This window comes from Rhinoraja longicauda, chromosome 9 (assembly GCF_053455715.1).
Source record: "Rhinoraja longicauda isolate Sanriku21f chromosome 9, sRhiLon1.1, whole genome shotgun sequence".
Lineage (NCBI taxonomy): Eukaryota > Metazoa > Chordata > Chondrichthyes > Rajiformes > Arhynchobatidae > Rhinoraja > Rhinoraja longicauda.
Window position 1 is genome coordinate 10,770,172 of NC_135961.1, and position 24,988 is coordinate 10,795,159.

General features: G+C 40.3%; 1 protein-coding gene across 1 annotated transcript in view; it reads left to right on the forward strand.

Moving 5' to 3' along the window:
• Positions 1-24,988, forward strand: part of ints7 (integrator complex subunit 7) — a 48,829-nt gene that overhangs the window by 16,265 nt on the left and 7,576 nt on the right. Inside the window, 7 exon segments of the mRNA XM_078404777.1 lie at positions 1,184-1,309; positions 6,335-6,432; positions 14,221-14,460; positions 15,888-16,025; positions 18,867-19,073; positions 20,301-20,495; positions 23,243-23,346. Coding sequence (XP_078260903.1) covers positions 1,184-1,309; positions 6,335-6,432; positions 14,221-14,460; positions 15,888-16,025; positions 18,867-19,073; positions 20,301-20,495; positions 23,243-23,346 — 1,108 coding nt within the window.

Sequence of the window (24,988 nt, forward strand, 5' to 3'; positions counted from 1 at the left end):
TTTATTTGCACTAATACTGCAGATATTAATTTTCAATTTTTTATATATTACATGTAATGTGTTAAGGCCCTGCTACTTAGCTGCAATGAATGTCATTGTTTTGTTGTTACAATATGACAATTAAACACTCTTGACTTCATTCACTGTGGTACCCATTTGTCCAGCCATCTCAGAAGTCAGTCTCGTGCACTTCTTTCTTGTGCCAAATAGGCACTCCATATTTCCAGGTGTGAACTCACCAGAGTGCTGCATAATTTGTTGCATCGGCCATCTTCTATGAAGTGGTCTGCTGGAGCAGCAGCATCTCAGCGGCGGAAGGGAAGAGACTCGACAAGCTGGTCAGGAAGGCCAGCTCTGTCCTGGGTTGCCCCCTCGACTCAGTGCAGGCGGTTGGAGAGAGGAGGATGATGGCAAAGCTAACATCGCTGCTGGACAACGACTCCCACCCCATGCAGGACACTATCACTGCACTGAGTAGCTCCTTCAGTGATAGACTCCTTCACCCCAAGTGTGTGAAGGAGAAATATAGGAGGTCCTTCCTTCCCGCTGCTGTGAGACTGCACAACCAGCACTGCTCCCAGCAGACGAGTCAACAATAACAGCTAAGAACACACAGAAAACTGATGACAATTTATGTATCTTAGTTATAATGAATGATCTCTTGCTATCCACTTGGCTGCTGTAACACTGTAAATTTCTCCGGTGTGGGACGAATAAAGGAATACATTTATTTAATTTATTTAATTCTAGCACAATATCATTGTTCCTGAACTCTTGCTGTGAAGATCTGTACTATTTGTCACCATAACTGTTTGCTGTTTATGTATGTTGCTTTAAAGCAGGTGTTCTATGCTTCACACAAATACCTATAGAATCCTTTTGGACCTAAAGGATAATTACATCATTACAGATTTTATAATATTCCTATCAAATAATTTTTATCCAGGATTTAGTCGTAATTGATAAAATATAATTTAAATGAGTAGTTACTTTGGGTTTAATCAAATATTTGATGATTACATTGTAATGGATTTGTTTCTGGGGTGCAGATGGCCCAAAAAGCATTCAGTTGGTTAACTTTATCTTTGATGTAAATACATGATTGGACTGCCTGATTTCCAAGTTGTGTGACAAGAAATATACATATAGCTAATACTGTTTGTATTTTTTTGTTGTTTAAAAGGAATTGCTCCAGCACATTCTGATGACCTGATAAAACTTGCACAAGAGTGCTGTTACCATAGCAACTGTGCTATTGCAGCTCATGGTGTTACTGTTCTAACAAACATCACATCCTGTTTGGAGAAAGGTAACCCAGAAAAGATGATTGTCACCCTTTTTTTCTTTTGATTGATTGCAACGATTTGGAAGTCTTTGTTCCAAATCTAGATAACAAATATATTTTGTATCAATAAAAATCGCAAACAGATATTAAGTAGATTCTGGAATTCATTGTTAAATAATTCACAAAGCTATGATTAAATAGGGGATTCTAAAGAATTATAGTTTATAACTAGACCAAGTGGACCTGATGGGCCCAAACATCTCCTTCATTGGTGCAGCACCCTCTCCTCTTCCCTTCCCTCTCCCCCCCCCCCCCCACCTTCCCCTTGTTCCCCCTCTCCCCCTCCCCTTCCCCCCTCCTCCCCTCCCTCTTCCCCTCCACCCGCACTCCATCCTCCCCAATCCCCCTTATCCTCCCTCCTTCCCTAGGAGATAGATTTAAACTTTAAAATGTAAATAACTTAAAAAATATAACATCAATTTCAATGAAACCTCTTCCATTAGCACCAAAGGGACGATGGTTAGTAAGGTGGGCCTAAAATTGTCGCACTATCGTGTACTGTTTTGGCTGTAGTTCAGGAACAAACAAACAAACAAATTAGAGTTTTAGTATATAAATGGATGGAGCCCATTAGTACTGTGGCATTTATAACAACGTTTTCACAGTTGACAATCAAAAAATCTGAATTTTGTACAACGAGTGGGAGGGAAGAAGGAAATAATTCATGAGTACTAGCAACCAAACTGAACAGCGTAGGCTTTTATAAATTGTGGAATTTATTTTGTAATGAATATTTTGTGTATACTTAAGATCTAAAATAAAATTACTTTTGTATTTGATGTTTATGGTTACTTTAACTAAAATATTACTTTTGCAGACAGACTTTAATGATAGTCACAATTGTATTATGTTTTCATTAGGCATGGGTTATTATGTTTCCATTGGCATCAGTGAAACAGCATGGAAACGTGGTTTGCAGTCCACCATGTTCATGCGGGCCATCAAATATACGTACACTAACTCCTTACCTTCTCTACCGTGCCAATTCAAGTGCTAACTTAGGCACTTTGTGAAGTTGATTGTTTCTGCATCTGTTGTCCCCTCGGACAAGATGTTACAGTTTCCAATACCAATTGGTGAAAAGAACTTTGCAGCCGATTCCCTTTAATCCCACAATTGCCTTACTTTAAACTAATGCCCTCTAGTTTTATATAGTGTATCTTTGCTATGAGCAATTTTTCTTTTGCTGTCTACCCAAACTTCTTGCTCACAATTGTGCATACTTCACACAGTCTCCCTTAGCCTCTTCTGTGCCTCAAAAATAAATTCATTCTATCCATCACTCCTCATAATTGGAACTCTCCTCCTCCAAGCAACTTCCTGGTGAATATCCCTTGAATATTATTTTGACAATTAAATCAAAGGAAATTATGGGTAAATGTAGCTCTAACAATATTTAAATATCCTATTACGGAGGAAGTTTAAATTTCTAGCTCAGTGAGTCACTGGTACTCGAGACTATGAATAAACTTGGATTGGTATAGTGCCAATAATAGGAATTAGCTTAATTACCTACCCTAACCTTATTTGTTTTAAACATTTTGTTGCTGTAGGAGGGGAAAATAAGTAAATTTCTTGTGGGATTTTTACTTTTAAAATAATACAGAAATTTAAAAAATGCTAATTTCCTCCATTCAAAACATCTTCAATATTTGGCTTGCAATTCAGAGTGTGCTTTTGCTTTGAATTAATTTCTTTCAGTCTTTGTGATTCCATTATTTTACAGAATGTTTATTTGAGAATGTCTTCCACTTTTGTCTGTTTATAAATTACACATTTACCCATCAAAGGCTTTGATTCTGATTCAAAATTGCATTTTTTTAATTTAAAGGACTTTAACTTTTTTTGCAAAACATAAGCAACAGAGCAAGGAATGCACTTGAATAAGTCTCGACATGGAAGAAGGCATACACTAAATAGGAGCATCCCAACATTAAACATGAGAAGCATAGGATCAAATTAAGCAGACTCGGGTCAGACCTGAGTTTGACAATTATAAAAACACTGCAGATGCTGGAAATCTGAAATAAAAATGAAATGTTAATATTTCAAGCCCAAGATCTATTTGCCAGGTCTGCTTTTGACTCTGAATCTTGATATTGTGATGTTTTTTTTCCAAAAGCTGTAATCTAGCATCTTGGTAACATTGCATTCGCCTCTTAGTATTTTGGGGGACTTATTTGTGTAAGCTTATGTGAAAGCTCCATTGTTGGTTTCAAAATCCATTAAATATTCTATTGTCACGGATGTTGCATACGTGGATCAATAAGGCCCAGGAACAGGCCCTTTGGCTCATGATGTCTGTGTCGAAAATTATACCAAATCGAACTAATGCCTTCTGCCTGCATGTGATCTATCTCCCTCCATTGCCTGCATATTCATTGTACATATTTAAAAGCCACAGTCATTTCTACTTCCATCACCATCTCAGGCAACTAACTGTTTCAGTACCCGTATCAAACACTGTGTGCAAAAATAAATGAATAAATTTGCTCTGCACATCTCCTTTAAACTTTCATCCTCAGACCTTAAAGCAATGCTGTCTAGTATTTAATATTTCACTCTGTGGAAATGTTTCTGACTGTCTATCCTATCTATGCCTCACAAACTCTTTATAGCGCATATCCTTAAAACCAGGCAGCACCTTGTAAATCTCTTCTGTACGTTCTCCAAAGCCTCCACATACTTTCTGTAACAGGGGACCAGAATTGCACACAGTAATACAAATGTAGCCTAACCAAAGTTTTATAAAGCTGCATTGTGACTTCCTGACTCGTATCCAATGCCCTGACTAATGAAGGCAAGGATATCAAACAGCTCCTTTGTTACTCTTTCTGTTTATGTTATTATTTTCAGGGAGCTAAGAACTTGGATCCCAAGATCTCTCTGAACATCAATGTTGTTAAGTGTCCTGCCATTAACTGTGTACTTTCTCTTTACATTTGACCTCCCAAAGTGCAAAAACATCTAGATTAAACTCTATCTGCCAGTTCTCTCTGTCCATATCTGTAACTGATCTCTATGTTCATAAGTTATAGGATCAGAATTAGGCCATTCAGCCCATAAAGTCTACTCTGCCATTCAATCATGGCCGATCTATCATTCCCTCTCAAGCCCATTCATCTGCCTTCTCCCCATAACCTCTGACACCTGTACTAATCAAGAATCTATTCTCTGCTTTAAAAATTAAATATCTGCCTTAATGTCCTAGATCCTGCTGTATTCTCTGACAGCCACCTTCAACTGTATGAACTCTACCAATTTTTATGTCTAATTCAAAGTAACTAACCAACCCATCTGCACTTTTCAGGCAATTAAATTTAAAAAAATCCCAAACGAGGTCCCAGCACTGATCCTATGACACCACTGGTCCAGTCTTTCACATTCTTTCACCACTATCCTCTGAATCCAAACTATCATGTCACCATGGGTCCAATCCATCTAAATCTTCTGGATCAGCCGATCATAAGGGGTCTCACTGAAATCCATATAGTGAACATCCACTACCTACCCTTATCAATTACCTTTGTCACTACCTCAAAAAAAGAGTCAAGTTTCTAAGACATGACGTGCCCTGAACAAAGCCATGCTGAGTGTCCCTAATTAGATCATTCCCTGCCTGTTGTGAGGCCTATAGTATTACCCCATCAGAGTGATTGTACCTTTCCTATTATGAGCTACCTTCATATTGCCTCGGTGAAGAACCCCGCCAGCATGACCTCTCTGTGCAACTGTGATGTTCCCCCTCTGTGCAGCTGTGATGTTAGGAAAACAACTATAATTGTTTCATTATAGTAATAAAATCTGATTAAAATTGCAATAGCATGGCATTGGAATGAAATAAATTCATCACGTCACAGCAAAGCAGCTACCTTGGCAATTCAGGCACTTCCATGAGCCCTGGAATGCAATTACCTCTCTATTATGTCTGAAACGGCAAAATCCTGGAACATTGAGCTGTCAGTCCTATCCCTCTCAGAACCAAGTCTCTGTATTGGCCACAACTTCAAAGTTCCATGCACAGATCCAAGCTCTACATCTACTTTATCCTTAATATGGACATTAAACTGCCCATCAGTCTCACCAGGTTCTTGAAATTGAAATGTAATTTACAATTCCTGCTCCGTTGGGGTGAAAGCTGGATGAAGTTTAGTTTGGAGATATGGCGCAGAAAAAGCTCCTTTGACCCACCATGTCCGCGCCGACCAGCAATTCCCAGACACTAACCCTATCCTACACGCTAGGGACAATTTACAATTTTTACCTAAGTCAATTAACCTACAAACCTGTCCGTCTTTGGAGTGTGGGAGGAAATTGGAGCACCTGGGAAAAACCCACACGGTCACGAGGAGAACGTACAAACTCCGTCCAGGCACCACCCGTAGTCAGGATCAAACCCAGGTCTCGGGTGCTCCACCGCTTCGCCACCGTGCCATCCTGTTTTTGGAACTTTTAATAGTTTTGAAAACATTAGTTTGCCAATATGTAATTGTAGGGTGGGGTGCTAAAATTCACAGAGCAATGGTTTTGCGCTAATAAATCGTAATAAATAAAATAGCAATAAATACATTTTGCACTAATATAATAAATTTAGTGGTAGGTAATTTAACCAGCTGGGTGGCAGTTGACCCATGTCACGTATTCCTTTTTGGTAATTAAAGCAAGCATTTTCCTCGACTGGCCAAATCAAAATGTATGTTATAAAATATGCTAACCCTGTTATGTATGTTATAAAATATGCTAACCCTCTAACTGAGTTGCTCACAAAGTCAATTTCTGTATGAAAATGTTCAGAAGTTTTATTTCTATTGATATGGCACGATCTTGAAGAAAAGGCAGGCTTCTGACCCAGTCTCTCTGAGTGGCCTTATTATTTCCGTTTGGGGCAGAATGAGAGAATTAATGCATGACAGGCAAAACATTTAGCAAGGTCATGTTTTTTCTACCAACACTAATTTGAATCAAGCTTGGAATTGTTTCTCTTTGCAGATATTTTGTCTTTGGAACAAGATGCAGTTTTTGCTCTGGAATCCCTGCTTGTTCTTTGTAGCCAGGAAAGCAGTGTAGGAGCACAGAATGCTTTAAAGGTAAGGAACAGGATCTGTTCTGGATGAATTGATGATCATTATGAGAATTGTTTTATCGTAAATGGGCTCATTTTATTTTTCTGTTTGAAATGACAATTTTTGCTATCTGTTTCTGTTTTACAAGATGATGTGACGCAGGAGGCCATTCAGCTTGTTCAGATCAGTAACCCATCTAGTTCTACTTACCACCCTTGTCCCATGACCCTGTAAATGGTGTCTTCAGTGTTTATTTAATTTCCTTTCTGACTGCTACATTTGAATTCATCTGCGCTATTACTCCTGGCAGTGCATTTCAGACTCTTACCATTCATGAGTTGCTGTCAATTTTAGTTCCTTTGGCAGTCATCACTCTCTATTCCTTGGTTCTTATCTCTCCTGCCAACGGGACCAATTTCTTTCTACCTAACCTGTTCATACCCTTCATGATTTTACATTACTGTTGAGTCTCCTCACAACCTCATCCGTTCCATAGATACAACTTCAGATAGCTCCTCTGTCCCTCCCTTCCCCTCCTCCTTCCCAGATCTCCCTCTATCTTCCTGTCTCCACCTATATCCTTCCTTTGTCCCACCCCCGACATCAGTCTGAAGAAGGGTCTCGACCCGAAACGTCACCCATTCCTTCTCTCCCGAGATGCTGCCTGACCTGCTGAGTTACTCCAGCATTTTGTGAATAAATCGATTTGTACCAGCATCTGCAGTTATTTTCTTATACTTCTGATACAAATGTTAGCTTCAGTTTATCCACTGACAGTCTCTGGTTGCTGGTATTTTTCTGGTTTGAGTATTTTATTGCACAGATAGTTTTTGCCTTGACAGCACTTTCCATTGTGCTGAAAGAACATGTTGCTTGGGCTGATCTACGGATGTGCAAATATTGATAACAAGAGGATTGCTGATATTATTTCCCCAACCTTACGAAAGGGCAACTTCCCCTCTAGTGTCGTTATTTAAATTGGAATTTTAATAAAATAAATACACTATGAAGAATGTACGGTTTGAAGCTTCTTTCAAGCCCTCATTCAAGATTAGTAATGTTATCTGCCTTAATCACAGCTGAACCACTGCATATTAATAGATTGTAAAGTAATCTGGGGGCTGGGTGAGAGGGATCTTTAAAATTGAAAATGTTTCCTCGGGCAAATGAAATAGCTTAGAGTCTGCAGATATTAAATAATTGCTGGAGTGCAAGACTAAATTTACAGCTTTTTGAACAGAAGAGTTCAGACGTGAGGTAAGACCATCTGTGGTGCTGTAATTGTATGAAAAACTGTCAGAAAGAGAAAAAATACACAGTATGGAGTAAAAGGATATTAAAGGTATGGAAAAAGAATGGAAACCGAGAAGAAATGTAAGGTTAACAAACCTGGATGCATCATCAAACTGGGAGTGACCCGTTTCCATATTATCGAACTTCAAAAATAAACCTTGGATCTTCTCTCTTTCCTCTGGTGATACAGGCACAGAACCCTTGTAATTTTCCAATCAGCCATTACTAATGAGCTGCCAATTTACTCTTAGCATTAATTGTCCTATTATAAATTGGCCATCGGAGGGCATAAAATTCTACTATGGAGCTCCATCTGTTTCTTTTGCACTGCATCTGGCTGTACTTGCTGTTTATATAATGCCCACTACACAACGCTAGCCTCAGAAACTATTATCTTTTATGGACCGCATCTTTGGTTGCACTATGGACTTTGGTTTTACACACGTACTATGGTTATTTATAGTATTATTGGTTATTATAATCATCTGTGTATTGAGTTTACGAACCTGTTAAGCTGCAGCAAGTAAGAATTTTGTTGTTTCATTGCTGGCACATATGACACTTAAACACTCTATTCACTCTTGATAAAGATAAGACAGTGCTCAAAAGCTCATCAGAGAAATTTGAATTGCTCCACCCCCTCCCCAGGTACTTTCCCCTGCAACCGCTGGAGATGCAACACCTGTCCCTTTACCTTCCCCCTCAACTCCATCCAAGGACCCCAACAGTCTTTTTTGGTGAGGCAGAGGTTCACTTGCACCTCTTCCTTTTTTAATGCAGACCCTATTTAGAAAATCAAATACATAGAGCTGGTTAAAATTTCACACTACAATTATTTGTTTGATATAATGTATAGATTGAGCAAAACACACCATGTAGTTGACACGATTTCCATTTATTTTCCACTCTGATCCTTTTTGATACATTTTTCGTTTGCATCCTTTCCATTGGTTCTCTTTTCATCCTTCCCTTTCATCTTTCTGCATTATTTTCACTACTCGCTCGTCTTTAGTCCGAATGATTAGGTAGTCTCTCAATACAATTATTTTTCCATGCCTCGCACTCAGGAATTAATTGGAATGCAAAATTCAAGAGCATGCGAGTGAAGTGGCTGAGAAGAATGGAAAGAAATCTCAGCAATGAGCTGCAATGAGCGCAAATAAGATGGGGCTCAGATGCCTCCGCAATCCCACTTTGAATCTGGAGTGAATGGACGAAGACATCTCCTTTATGGCTTGACACAAACTCTGCCTGCAAATTTCTAGCTCTCCAAATAGTGACATAGTCGATCACACTATGAAATCTCTATAATCCACCTCAACAGGACGTACACCCTGCCTTCCATCCTCTGCTGCTGCTAATTAACTTCTGCTGCCAAATCTACATATTGAGGCTTTTTCCTTTCATAAGCCTCATGCACTGAGTTTCTCAAATACACTATATGCTGACTAACTGACCATAACACTATATCTGGCCTCAAACTAGTATTAATTATTTCCTGCAGAATAACGAGCTTTCCTCCCAAATCTGCTTGCATCTCCCAATCATTGGCTCCCCTTAGCTGGGGTATACAATATAGATACTGTATGTTTATAGCTCTAAATTTGACAGGGCTGGTTGAGAATGTGATCTGTTCTGAGGACTGCATGATTAAAGACATACCGCATGTCATGGGAATTTGCACAGAACTTTTGTAGAACAATGGTGAGGCCACAACTGGAATATTGTATCAGAAAGAACTGCAGATGCTGGCATCGGAGATGTCCTCATTCTTTAAGAAACGGGGGTTCCCCTCTTCCATTATAGATGAGGCTCTCACTAAGGTCTCCTCGATATCCTGCAGTTCCACTCTTGCTCCCCCTCCTCCCATTTGTAACAAGGACAGAGTCCCCCCGTGTCCTCACCTTCCACCCCATCAGCCGTCGCATACAGCATATAATCCTCCAACATTTTCGCCACCTCCAATGGGATCCCACTACTGACCACATCTTCCCATCTCCATCCCTTTCTGGTTTCCACGGAAACCGTTCCCTCCGCAACTCCCTGGTCAACTCGTCCCTTTCCACCCAAACCACCCCCTCGCCAGGTACTTTTCTCTGCAACTGCTGGAGATGCAACCCTTGTCCCTTTACCTCCCCCCTCAAATCCATCCAAGGACCCCAACAGTCTTTTCAGGTGAGGCAGAGGTTCACTTGCACCTCTTCCAACCTCATCTACTGTATCTGCTGTTCCAGGTGTCAACTCCTGTACATTGGAGAGACCAAACGCAGGCTCGGCGATGGTTTCGCTGAACACCTCCGCTCAGTCTGCCTTAACCTACCTGAACTCCAGGTTGCTCAGCACTTTAACTCCCCCTCCCATTGCCAATCTGACCTTTCTGTCCTGGGCCTCCTCCGGACTCTGCTATCGAGCTAGCAGGCTACACAGCACAGCGTCATGACAGGACAAGAGACTCTGGTAAGAGCAGAGGTGGAGGGCTCTGTGTGTACGTGAACAACACCTGGTGTACAAACACAGTGATTGTAGACAGTCACTGCTCCCCGGACCTGGAGTATGTGACTGTTAAATGCAGGCCCATTTATCTCCCTAGAGAGTTTACTGTTGTCATGATAACTGCTGTGTACATACCACCGGATGCTAATGCTAACTCGGCTATCGGATATTTGTATGGTAGCACTAGCAGTCAACAGAGCATATATCCTGACGGTGTTCACATCATAGCAGGGGACTTTAACCACGCGGACTTGAAGAAAATGCTCCCCAAATTCTATCAGCATGTTAAATGTGCTACAAGAGGAGCTAACACACTGGACAAGGTCTACTCCAACATCAAGCTGGGCTACAGGGCTAGACAACTACCACACCTGGGTCAGTCGGACCATATGTCCCTGTTTTTAATTCCTGCATATGCCCCCCTCAGGAAAACCGCTCCTACCATCACAAAGACCATCACAACTTGGCCTGATGGTGCATCTCAGCAGCTGCAGGACTGCTTCGACAGGACCAACTGGGATGTGTTTGAACACCGGGACCTGGAGGTGTTCACAGACAGTGTACTATGTTACATTAAAAACTGCATGGACACTGTCACAGTGGACAAACGCATCCGGGTCTACCCCAACCAGAAGCCCTGGATGACCCGGGAGGTCCAGCGGCTGTTAAAAGAGAGGAACACTGCTTTTAGGTCTGGCGATAGGGCTTTATACAGCATGGCCCGAGCTAACCTGAAGAGAGGCATCAGAGAGGCCAAATTAGACTACAGGAGGAAGATAGAGGACCACCTGGACAGTAACAACAGCAGGCAGGTGTGGCAGGGGATCCAGTATCTAACCAACTATAAGACCAACCTTGGAGCTGCTGAAGGTGACGCCTCGTTGGCAGAGGAGCTGAACCTCTTCTTTGCTCGCTTTGAAGTGGAGCCACCCGAGACAGCCATATCACACCACATGGTCCACAGCAGCCTAACCCTCAAGATAGAGGAGCATGAGGTGAGGCGCACGCTGCGGGCCATCAATCCAAGGAAGGCTACTGGACCCGACGGCGTCTCTGGACGCGTGCTGAAGGACTGCGCTGACCAGCTGGCTGGAGTCTGTACGAGGATTTTCAACCAGTCTCTGGCCCAGTCCACTGTTCCATCCTGTCTGAAGTCCGCAATCATAGTCCCCTTGCCCAAAAAACCCCACATTTCCAGCCTCAACGACTACCGGCCAGTCGCACTCACACCAGTGGTGATGAAGTGTTTTGAAAAACTGGTCCGGGGTCATATCACATCACTCCTGCCCCGAAGCTTTGACCCCCACCAGTTTGCGTACAGAGCGAATAGATCCACAGAGGACGCTATAGCCACAGCCCTCCATGCTGCACTGTTCCACCTGGAGCAGCCGGGGAGCTACGTGCGGATGCTCTTTGTGGACTACAGCTCTGCCTTTAATACCATCCTTCCCCATAAACTGGTGGACAAACTGGGGGACTTGGGACTTCCACACTCCACCTGCATGTGGATAAATAGCTTCCTGTCAGCTCGCAGCCAGAGAGTCAGAGTGGGCCATCACACATCCACGGCCCTCAGCCTCAGTACCGGCTCTCCACAGGGCTGCGTGCTGAGCCCCCTGCTCTACACCATCTATACACATGACTGCACCCCCGCCCACCACAGCAACACCATTGTCAAATTTGCGGATGACACTACGGTGGTGGGACTCATCACCGGGGGGGACGAGTACGCCTACCGGGATGAGGCGGAGCAGCTGACAGTGTGGTGTGGAGAAAATAACCTGCTCCTCAACACCTTAAAGACAAAGGAAATAATAATAGACTTCAGAAAGAATAAAACGGACATGGTACCATTAACTATCAGAGGGGACTGTGTGGAGAGGGTGGCGGATTTCCGCTTCGTGGGAATCCATATTGAGGAGGACCTGACGTGGAGCGTGAACACCTCTGCGCTGCTGAAAAAGGTCCAGCAGAGACTGCACTTCCTGAGGGTGCTCAGGAAGAATAACATCACTCAGAGACTGCTGTTGTCCTTTTATCGGTGCTACATTGAGAGCATCCTAACATACTGTGTATGCGTATGGTACACCAGCTGCACAGCGGCTCAGAGGAAAGCGCTCCAGAGGGCCATTGACAACGCCCAGAGGATTGTCGGCTGCCCTCTACTTACCTTGGAGGACTTACACAGTTCCCGCTGCATCAAAAAATCCCAGAGTATTATAAAGGACATTTCCCACCCCGGACACTCCCTGTTTGAACTGTTACCGTCAGGCAGACGGTACAGATCTACAAGGACAAGGACAAACAGACTTAAAAATAGTTTTTACCCCACTGCTATAAAGGCACTAAATGTAGCCGCCAAGGAACGCAGGGGCGATACATAATAAGAGACTGTGAAATCGACAGAAGGATGTAGGGTTGGGTGTTTATGCGTGCTATTTTCATGATATTTATTTTAGTTGTTTATCTTTTTTAAAATATTTTACCTTGTATGTATCGTTAGCTTTTAGAAATGTTTGAATGGTGCACTGACTGGCTGACATTTTACAATTTCGTTGTACATGGCTCATGTTACAATGACAATAAAGGAACTATTCTATTCTATTCTACATTGTCAGAGTGAGGCCCAGCGCAAATTTAAGGAACAGCACCTCATATTACGCTTGGGTAGCTTACACCCCAGTGGTATGAGCATTGACTTCTCTAACTTCAAATAGCTCTTGCTTTCCCTCTCTCTCCATCCCCTCCCCCTTCCCAGTTCTCCCACCAGTCTTGCTGTCTCCGACTACATTCTATTTCTGTCCCGCCCACTCTCATGACATCAGTCTGAAGAACGGTCTCGACCCGAAACATCACCCATACCTTCTCCCCAGAGATGCTGCCTGCCCCACTGAGTTACTCCAACATTTTGTGTCTACTGGAATATTGTCTCTATTTCTGATCAGCATTCTTTGGGAATGATGTTAAATCTCTGAAAGAGGAAATATTAATGATTTAATGAATAGTTCATGGTACAAGGAACATGCATTATGTGGATCAACTGGAAAAGTTGGTCTTGTTTTCCCTGGAGCAGAAAAGGATGAGTGTTGTTGGTCGTGTTCAAAATAAAGAGGTCTAGGCAGAATAAAAAGGAATTTCCCCATGAGTGGATTGGTTGAGAGCCAGGGGATACCTGATTTGAAACAAAAACGTATGTTGAGGAAAAATTTGTGTTTTTGTTTAAAATAAAGTTTGGCACTTGAAGTGGTTTGGTTGACACAGGATGGAAGCTTTCAAGGGGGATTGGATCAGTATACAAGAAAAAATAATTATGGGAAAAGTGGGATTACTGGATTTGTTTTGCAGAGAGTTGGTTAGACATGGAAGGGCAAAGATGCACAAATCCAGCTGAATGTAGTAGAAGAATCTCATGACTTTGTGGATCCAGCCCTTTGACATCCTGTCCAACTTTGAGATCTTGCCCTGGTTTTGGTTCAAAGACAGGATATCCATGGTAGTGTAGGGATTGGGCATTGTAGACTGGGGCTTGGGGGATAAAGATTAGGATATGGTGGATATGGGTGAGGGATAGGGCAGGCAAAATACTACCTTGATGGTGAGGATGAGGGAGGAATTCTGGTGGAATTGTGATAGTACATATCCAGAAGCCAGTAACTCTTATTTTCTTTTCATTGAAGAGAATCCTGCACAGCAGCCATGGATTTATGTTGGAATCCCATTGCACTGTGAGAACTTAATGTGAATTGATTTTTCATTCTGTGTTGGAAATCAAAGCCACACTATCCTCCACTGCAAAAATGGCTGTGCTCGATTGAAATGGCCCTTCTCTGGTCCCTTCCAGTCTGTGCTGGGAATTAAAGTGCCAATTTATGCTGATGATTTTGAAAAAAATTGCATTTATGTTATAAATAGGCTAGGCATCTGTACTGTTGATGTTTTCATTGGCACTCATACGGAAATCTAGAATCTAAGGAATCAGAATTATTTATGGCTTTCAAACTGTTCGGCTTTTTCACTCTTGCACAGACTGCGTTTACCTGCATGGTGAAGCTCATGTGTAGTCGCCCTCATCTAAGCCAGCCAGTGGTGGAATCTCTGCTGACCCAACTACATAATGCCCAGGACATCACTCGCATCCCAATGTGCCACTGCCTTGCTGCTATAGCAATGCAATTGCCCGTCTTGGGAGAGGGAATGCTGGGAGAGCTCATGGAATTATACAAGATGATTGGATCGTCATCTACAGACAAACAGCAAGAGCTTATGGTAAAAATCCTCAGGTTTATTTTCTGTGGATGTTTTATTTGTAAACAGCAGTACCTGGTTTGGTGATACTCATTTCCTAGAAGGAAATAATGCATCAGTTATGAAGTTGATGGCAATTAGGAGTATGATGATCATAAAGGTTTGCAGTGCAGAAAGTGACCATTTCGCCAAGTTCATCTGAGCCAATCTCTGAAGAAGCTCCAAATGACAACTGACCAAATATATTATGAATGACCACAGAGAACATCTACCATCTATTCTTTCATATTAGTTTATCAGAACCTTTATTTGCTTTTTTAAATAAATCCATCCTAAATGACTTAATTTAACCAATGACTTTCTAAGTGTTTCATGTAGTCTGGAGATTCAGAATGTATTCACGATTGAATTAATTAACTTATTAATTAACTGCATGATTATTTAGTTAATCGAACTAAATTAATAACTAAATTAAACTACATTTAAGTAAAAAAATATAAAGATAGAGTTTGTTTTCAAAACAATGATAAATGGTTTTTAATGGAGAGTCAGGTTTTTCTCTTTTTAAAGAATGAATAATGAGCCTTCAATATACAGTTCTCGTGCAGAACATCACAGCCCAGGCCCTTTGGCTGTAGTTCCTGACTGCATGTGATTCTTATCTCTCCTTTCCAAGCATACCCATGTGCCTACATAAAAGCTTCTTAAATGCCACTACTGTAACTTCCAATACCATCTCCCCTGGCAGTGCCTTCCAGACATCCATCACTCCATTTAAAAAAAACTTACCTTGCACATCTCCTTTATGCTTTCTCCCTCTAACCTTAAAGCTATGCCCTCTAGTCTAAGTAATTAGACAAATGAGAGTTTTCTTCATTGTCCCAACAGGTATTTTCACTTCAAATATTTTTTTCAAAACTAATGGCTAATTGTGTTTATGTATCTAAACTCTTTGCAAAGTAATCACTGCAAAGTAATATTCAGACAATTTGGACGTTTCTTCAGATTAGCAATGATTTCATCTTTTGGTCACTTAGTGTAATTTACCCATAATGGTTTGTGTTAAGTTCTGCTTGATGCGTTCTTGTTTTGTGCACTGGGAAGTTTAAAAAAAAAATTTTTTTTATTTAAATTTTAACAAAACAAATACATGTATGAACTCATAGTATGCGATGGTACCTACATTATATAATTCGATTATACATTTAAATTCGATTATACTTGTATTGTTCTGTATTATCTCCCCACCCACAACCCCCCTCCCCCCACCCCCCAGTTAGAAAAAAGAGGAAAAAGGAAAAGAAGAAAGATTTTTAAAAAATGTTTAAAAATTTTTACACTGGGAAGTTTTACGTTGAAAGTTTTAAAATAAATTAAAATGAATTGCATTTAAAAAAATGTTACTTCCATATTTTTAATCAACAAATTCTCTTTCCTCTGCCCATCAGGTGGCATTGGCTACAGTTATTTTTGTTGCCAATCAGAAAACTATGTCTGCTGATGTTAAAAGTGTGATAAAACAACAATTGGAAAATGGAGCCAATGGCTGGACAGTTTACAAGATTGCACGTCAAGCATCCCGCATGGTGAGCATTTAAAAAGTATATTTTCAACACTTTTCCTACAGATTAATTGATTATATCTAATGAGTAAATATTGTAATATTGTTACCAATGTTTAATCTTTCAAATTCTAACTTTGAGAAGAACCCAAGAAACACCTTTCCCTCCAAAATAATTTGGAACCCCGGGAGAAGACTCCCTCAGCAGATCATTTGTTTGCCCGGAAACAAAAAGTTCTGTCAATGTTGTTCTGCACATTATCTCAAGAAGTACAGGAGAACAGTAGGAGGTTTTTTTTTTCTTCCACATTTTAACTGAATTTATACCAGTACCAGTGGAATTAGCATAAGAACATCTTTACTTATGCATTGTCAAAATCTCCATCACTATTCTCATTCCACTTCACTCCTAAAAGCAGTAATGTCTGTCCCTAACGGTCAGGTGCTGTGATTAGAAATTCAGTGTGAAGGGAATTAGCTTCTATAAAATTGACTTTTTTCTCTCAAACTTTGGGTTTAATGTCAAAGCCATTATTTTCCATGTCCATATTCATTCATTTTAAAACACCTGCTCTAAGTTGCACATCCCTACAATCTTGCTTTATCCTGTCTCTGGAAACTCTTCTTCCCTTGTGTCCATCCTCTTAATATATTTTGTGCATCATTCCTCCTTTTACCCATCATTGATAGCTTTATTTGTCCCCTTCAGTTTACTGGAACACTGCCACCTCTCCTCATTGCCTTCCAGAATCCTCTGCCAAGCTGTTTTGTTTTCTGCTAATCGATTTGACCATGGCTCAAGCCTCAATTCCATAGTTTTTTGATGAAGCAGATAAGACTACTCTGTATTGCAAAGGTTAATGTTGCGCTGCATGCCCATTCTTTTTTAATTGTCTCTTTCCACTTTTGACTTTCCTCTGAACATAACTGCAGACAGTTCCTGGATTACATAAAGGTTCTATTCCTCAGAACTGTCTATAAGTCGATTTCTTTCGTGAACCAGAAATGTCTGTTTTCTGTAATAGCCTATAATGTATCGCTCAGCATATTCTTGCTATAATTTTTTCATTTAATTAAATAATTTGCCTAACACTACCCATAATTAACCCAATGGAATATATATTGTGTCCAGTAATGCAGAATACAATAAAACATTTAATTATTACAACCATGAAAATACTTGACAAATGCATGGGAGAATGTGGAAAACCCAGTTGTTAGCCATGTCATATGTAACCCAGTGAGCTCCTGTATTACTTTCATACAAGCTTATAAGTAGAGCCTGTGAAGTTTTTAATGAAATAGATTGTGGACATTATATTTGCTTAGGCAACACCTGTATTACCTCTGTTCTTAGATTTCTATAACATTTGAGTAGTATGATATCCTGATTGGAATTAATCTGGAAAAGACAGTATTATTCATATGCTTTACCCATGAAAGTGGATGCCTGGGATAAAGCACCTGCTGATGTTTCAGTTCATTTTATTTTCACTATTGTAGTGGAAGGTTCATGCTGGATTTTAGATGGTGTTCTTTAAATAGGTTCTACGTAATAGTTACATCCAGGAAGAGCAGGGGAGTTCCTGAGATTTAATTTTAGCCACAAAGCAAATTAATTGCTTATTTCTTTTCGTAGAGCATTTTGACTGCACGTCTGCCACAGGAAATATTTTTATTGCATGTACAGTGTCAGATTACTGACCATCATAAAAGCATATGAATAGGGACAATGTGTATGATTTGTTAAATTTTCATCACATATTTGTCTGCCTATTTGTACCATTCATTTATGGACCAGATCATGGGCAAAGAATGAAAATAAATGTTATCCCTAATAAATGTTGTGTAAAAACTGGTTATTAATTAAGAACCAGTGACTTCTAATTTGTTATAGCTCAGTATAGTGTGTGGATATTTGTTCTGATGTGTGTTTTGTTGTTCCAGGCCTGAAAGCTATAAAGGTTAGAGTTTCATTAATTTGTCACTGTTGTATTCTCCATTGTGGTGTGACAAGATTAGTTTTGTCTGTAAATGTTTACTACAGTTTACTTGCAGCCTCTAGTGGTAGGTCCCATCCAGTGCAGTATTTTTATAGAAAGATCTAAACAATTTCATCAAATGCTTTTCTCTATTGCTTTGGTGCAATGCAGAACGTTTTGGTTCTTAGCATTCTACGCCTTGGTAATTTGAGGGTTTGTCCAGATACTCAGGCATTGCATTACAAATTCCAACCACTCTCTACACACAGAAACAAGCAGTAATTATTATTTACTTCGCATTGCATGACATTGATTATGTAATATTGTTGTAGAACAGAATAGCTTGCAAAATCAAAGTTGCTATAATTGACCACCAATAAAGGACAACTGCCTTTTCTTCAAAAGACAAAGTACTGGAGCAACTCAATGGGTGAGCCAACATTTAAGGAGGGAATGATGTTTCGGGTCGGGACCCATCTTCAGAATGAAACGTCATCTGTCAGACTGAAGAAGCGTCTCGATCTAATTCTTAGTCCAACCATTTCCTCCACAGATGCCGCCACCCCCACTGTGTTCCTCCAGCACTGTTTTTTACTCAAGATTCCAGCATCTGCAGTGCCTTGTGTCTCGGCATATTCTTATTGGCAGGTTGCAGATTTAAGCCTCGGGTCCAAAACATTCTAAGATTCCCAATTTGATCACATTGACGACATGACGTCGTTTACTTGCCATGGCAGAAGGAAGAAAAATCATTTTAATCACCATAAGTTTCAGCTCTGAAATTAAGGGCAACAGGAACATTTGAACAGGAGTTATTTCTACCAGTTTGCAGACTTGCCTTTTGACTGATATTCTTTTTAATATTTTGGTTCTGGTGTTTTCAGGGAAACCACAACATGGCAGGAGAGCTTTATCATGGCCTGTTAACTCAAGTGGCCTCTGAGCATTTTTACTTCTGGCTAAACAGCTTAAAGGAATTCTCAAAAGCAGAGGAAGGCTTGACAGGCCTACAAGACAGCGAATCTAGTGTTGCACTGGCTCGTATTGCTGAAGCTTTGAAACATTACCAGAGGGGCATCGCGTCTTTGACAGTAGGTTTAACATTTTGCTTTTTTTGCTGTGGTCCTAATTATTTAGGAAATTTGCTCAAAACAACTGGCAGTTGATCCACGTCAGTCAATATTGAAGGCAATGTTGAATTTAGCAATCAAATTCACAAAACAACAACAAAAAGTGACAAATTATTTTTCAGGGGATCTTTATATATCAGAAACTTCCACATGAAACACTGTTGGGAATTCGGAAAAATTAATTTTAATGGAATATGGTTGGGTTTTAGCTGGGATAAGTAATGGCAAGAATCCTCAATAAAAAATAGTAAACTCAAAAGTATTCCCATGACATTCTAGATTACTGAGGGAAGCCCAAGGGCAAATGGAGAATCTACCTATCTTTTAAATCTCTTGTGACGGGTAAGCTAACCTGATAACTCAAGGTCAATTGTGTTGGAAATTGTTTTTGCCAGCGTCATCATGGGTTTAATGATGCTGGTTACTCCTGTTGGCTGACTCAAGATCTTTTGTGCCCTTAGCAGAACTACCTCTAAGGAAGTTCAAGTTATAACACTTTTCCATAAAGCAAATTGGATATAATGTGGTTGATGAATAAGGGAACACTATTTGTATTAAGTAGGCTGAATTGATTGTAAGGTGATTTCAATCAGGAACTAAAGAACCACTTCAAGGTTACTTTGGAAATTGACTGGGAGCAAAAAAACTGCATCGACATTCCACCACAACCCTCTGTCTTCAATGAATAAGCCAGTTCTGAATCCATACAATCAAGTCATTGTGAATTCCATACATCTTAATCTTCTGGATCAGCCTCGGCATCATGAAGCACCTTTTTTTCTTACAGAGAATGATGGGTGCCTGGAGTGTGCTGCCAGGGGTGGTGATGGAAACAGATACAATAGTGGTGTTCAAGATACTTCTATATAATCTTGTGGATATGTATAGAATGGAAGGATATGGATCACATGCAGGCATAGGAGATTAGCATGGCATCTAAATGATAGAGCAGGCTTTTAGTGCTGATTGGCCTTCTGCTGCTCCCAATTCACGTTCTGTACCCTCCCTTGCACAGACTACATCTTCAGACATCAAATTCCTAGTCTCCAAAGTAACCCTTGCTGTTTGATTTTCTATAAATAATGATTCTACTTTGTCCCAAGTGATAGTTATATGAAAGGTAAGGTAGGTTTTTCAATTTAAAAAGAAAATAATTTGACAGCATAAATTTTTAAATGTTTCTTCCAGGCTGCAAGCACACCTACCAATCCCCTGACATTTCAATGTGAATTTGTTAAACTACGCATTGACATGCTCCAGGCATTCTCCCAACTGATCTGTACCTGTAACAGCTTGAAGACCAGCCCACCACCTGCTATTGCCACAGCAATTGCTATGGCATCGGGAAATGACTTGCAGAGATGTGGCCGTATTACCAACCAGGTTTGTATATGTTTACCATATGCATTGGATCAGGACTATATTACGAATGGTCCTGAGAGTTTGGTGGTTCTTTAGCCGTCGAAGATTGAAATTATATCCCAAATCCAAAGCAGGGGTTGGAAATAGTTGAATCACTTCTGAACCCCTTGCCTAAGAGTTAACTTATTCTCTACTTCTACTCTCATGGTTATCTGTAATACGTTTACTATTTTCGCATCTCTCTGAACGTTGAAAACAAAAGCAAAATGCTGGATACACTTAACAGATTGAACCTCATCTTTGAGGGGAAAAACTAAGTTAAAATTTCAGCTTGGAGATCCTTCATCAGAACTTTGACCTAAAATGTTGAGTCTTGTTGAATATTTCCAGTTTTTGTCTTCAATTTTTATATTTTCCTGGATTATATTATTGATTATAGATTATAAATAGCGATTATAGTGAACCCACAAGCAAGATATTTGTACAAAAGCAGATAATTAATGTTTTTATTACATTTTTTAAATGTGTTTCATATGGTTAGGAGCAATTGGAAATTGGATATGAATCTAAAGATTCAGCAGTTGATTATGAACTGTTTTTCAACATAAAACTGCACAGGAATGGGACCTTCGGCCCACAATGTTTGTACCAAACAAAACTGCCTGTACGTGACCTATATCCCTCTATTCCCTGCATCCATGTGCCAATCCAAATGCCTCTCAAATGCCACTATCGTATCGGCCTCCACCACCACCCCTGACAAAGTGTTCCAGGTCCTCACCACTCTTTGTGTTTAAAAAAAATTGCAAATCTCTATTAAACTTCCCCCTATCACTTTAGAGCTATGCCCTCTAGTGTTGGACATTTCCACCCTGGGAAAAAGGTTCTGACTGTCTATCCTATCTACGCCCTTCATAATGTTATTTACTTCTATTAAGTCTCCCTTCAACGTCTGACGTTCCAGAGAAAACAACCCGTCTATCCAACCTCTTCTTACAGTTCAAACCCTCTAATCTAGGCAGCATTCTGATAAACCTCCTCTGCACCCGCTCCAAAGCCTCCATCATTCCTATAATGGGGTAACCAGAATTGTATGCAATACTCCAAACATAGTCTAACCAAAGTCCTACAGAGCTGCATCATGACTTCGTGATTCTTATATTCAATGTCCCTAGCAATAAAGCATAGCATACACTTTCTTAAACATCCTATCTACTTATGCTGCCATCTTCAGTGAGCTTTGAGCTTAGACTTCAAGATCCCTTTACCCATCAATACAGTTAAGGGTCTTGCCATTAACTGTATCCTCCCTGCTTACATTCAACGTCCCAAAATGCATCACCTCGCACTCATTGGGTTAAACTCCATTTACCAGTTCTCTGCCCATTTTTGCAACAGGTCTATCTCCTGCTGTATCTTCTGACAGCATTTCCTACTGTCTCCAATTTTGATGTAGTCAGCAAACATACTCACCAACATATCCACATTTATGTGTAGGTCATTTATATATATCACAAGTAACAGAAGTCCCAACACAGATCCCTGCGAATTTCCACTGGTCGCAGACCTCCACCACATCTACATTCCACCACAACCCTCTGTCTTCAATGAATAAACCAGTTCTGAATCCATACAATCAAGTCATTGTGAATTCCATACATCTTAATCTTCTGGATCAGCCTAGGCATCATGAAGCACCTTATTAAAAGCCTTACTAAAATCCATGTATACAACATCCACCGCCCTATCTTCATCAATCTCCATTAGCTCCTCAAAAAACTCTCCGTTTAATGAGACACAACCTGTCATGTACAAAGTCGTGCTGGCTATACCTAATTAATCCATTCTCTTCCAAATGGGAGTAAGTCCTATCTGGAATTCGCTCCAATAGTTGCACTAGTGTGAGGCTCCTGTCCTATAGTTTTCTCCGCTTTCTTAAATAAAGGAACAGCATTGGCCATTCTCCAGTCCTCCTGATCGTCACCTGTGGCTAGAGAAAAAACAAAAATCCTTGTCAAGGCCCTGCAATTTCCTTTCTTGCCTCCCTCAATAAACTGGATAGACCCCATCTGATCAGGAGGACTAGAGGATTGAAGGGGCTTATCCATCTTGATGTTCTTCAAAGCCTCAGCACCACCTCCTTCTCAATCTCAAACTGCCCTATCGTATTTGAATTCCCTATACTGATCTCACTGTCCTCCAGTCCTTTTCCTCGGTGAATAATAGGTGCAGAGTACTCGTTAGTACCTTACCTACATCTTCCAACTCCAAGCATAGATTCCCTCCGTTATCTTTGAGCTGCCCTGCCTTCTCCCTGGTCATCTACTTATTTTTAACGTACGTATAAAAAGCTGGGATTTTTCTTAATCTGACTCGCCAATAACATTTATGGCCCCTTTTGGCTCTTTAATTGCCTTTCAAAAAATTCAAGTAAAGTCAAGATTACCGTTGACATTCCAGTGCAGGAATGCTGCAGTGGTTGTTATTTAGTTTTGAATCTTGTTCTAAATTTTTTCTAAATTTCTACTATCTAAGCGTACAATATACCTGACAATTTCAATATCTTTTTGAAATCAAAATGTAAAGAAGCCATTTTTAAGTATGAAGTTGTTAATTATTAAGATCAAAATACAAAGTGTTGGAATATCACCACGGGTCAGGCAGCATCTGTGGAGAGAATGGGTGGGCGACAATTTGGGTCTGGATCATTCTTCAGAATAATTATCATGATGCTCCCTTCTAATCTCAATTATATGTGCATCATTTAGATGAAGATATCAATGGAAGAGTTCAGAAGTCTAGCAACACGCTACCATGACCTATATCAATCTTCCTTTGATGCTGATTCTGCCACCTTGAGAAATGTTGAGCTGTATCCTTTTCTGCCCAGCTAGAAGTTCCTGCTTTGCCTATCAATCAACGTAACTATTATGGATTTGTCTTTCATTACCAATGTTAAAGTAGATATTGTTGCTGTAATATTTTAACAGAGTATCAATAGGATTTTAAATAGTTGCATATATATATTGCAAGCTATTTTTTGGGCAAAAAGATGCAGTTTTTAAATTTCATCCTGAAAAGTCTTTCATTTTGTTCAAATGCTTTGCTGCCTCTGAGGCCAGTAAATTGCTGCATTTTGCATTGATTTGAGAGGAGGTGGGATGAATTTCAACGTTGGAGTTGAAAATGCTCTGTAAATGATTGGCCAACTGATTGAGAATGATCAGCCATGATCACATTGAATGGTGGTGCTGGCTCGAAGGGCCGAATGGCCTACTCCTGCACCTATTGTCTATTAAATTCTCTCCCCCCTCTTCCCCACAAAAAAAAAGAAATGACGGGGATGCATAAATGGTGGCCATGTCTTTTACAGGCATTTGAAATTTCCGCATTTTTAAAATCAATTTTCCGTGCTTTTCGCATGATTTCCGCGTTTTTCACTTTGCCAAAATCGCGTTTGCCAACGGAGAAATCGGATTGGAAAAAAAAAGAACATAAACGATGTATAGACTTGTAATGAACACTGGGGTTCCGCTAGAGGTCGCTAGGGGTTCTGTGAGAAATCCTCCGCGCCCTGGAAGTCTCCCCGAAAATGTGTCAACCTCATCGGGACTTCCACGACTGATCGGTGGGTTGAATTTGCAACCTGCGGCCGGGGCTATGGAACTCCAGCCCAGCTATGGCCTGCAAATCTATCCCCATAACCGACTTCCTTGGTCGGCTGGATAAACCAGCAAAGCTCTGGAACCAAGAGTGCCAGAAAATCAGTGGTGGAACTGTAATGAGTAAATATTAAATTTAAGTGCAAGATTATTATACAACTAAATTAATTAAGATGGGGTTAAAATATAAAGCACAGCAGAAAAGCCAATGACCATCTTTTTGGGCTGATTATCAATTAATATGCAAATTTACTTCAAAATGTTATTAGTATACAGTGACATATTCACATAATTTTGTAATGTCTGTTTTTACTTTGAAATGCACTAAAAGAGGCTTGAACTGGTAATTTAGTGTGTAAATTTTCCAAAGAAATCCAGTTTTTTGACCCCAGCTGTGCACCTCGCGCAAGCAAGCGGTCGGCTCTTTTCCTCTTTTTTTTTACCTCACTCACGTGCCTGTTTTTAAGATTACAATAGAGTAATAAGCAAGTTTCAGTGGCATAACATGTTTCTGCTATTATAACCATTTTTGCTCACTTGAGTTGTTCCCCTCCCTTACCCTACCGCAGGTTGCAAATTTCCCCCGTGTGGGACAAATAAAGGAATATATTCTCAGTCCACACTTATCCTGAACAGGTCTTCCAGCGGCAATTCCTGATTAGAATCTCTGAGCAGCGCAGGGTTTTCCAATTAGTGTTTTTTCATGTCTACGTACATTCACAGAAGTAAATTAAATTTTCCACATCGGGTTAATCAGTTTATTTCCCTTAACTGTGACAAAACTGCTGGAGTTCATCACTCCGACCATGAATTAGGAGCACAGATAAAATCACAACACTGAGGATCTCTCAA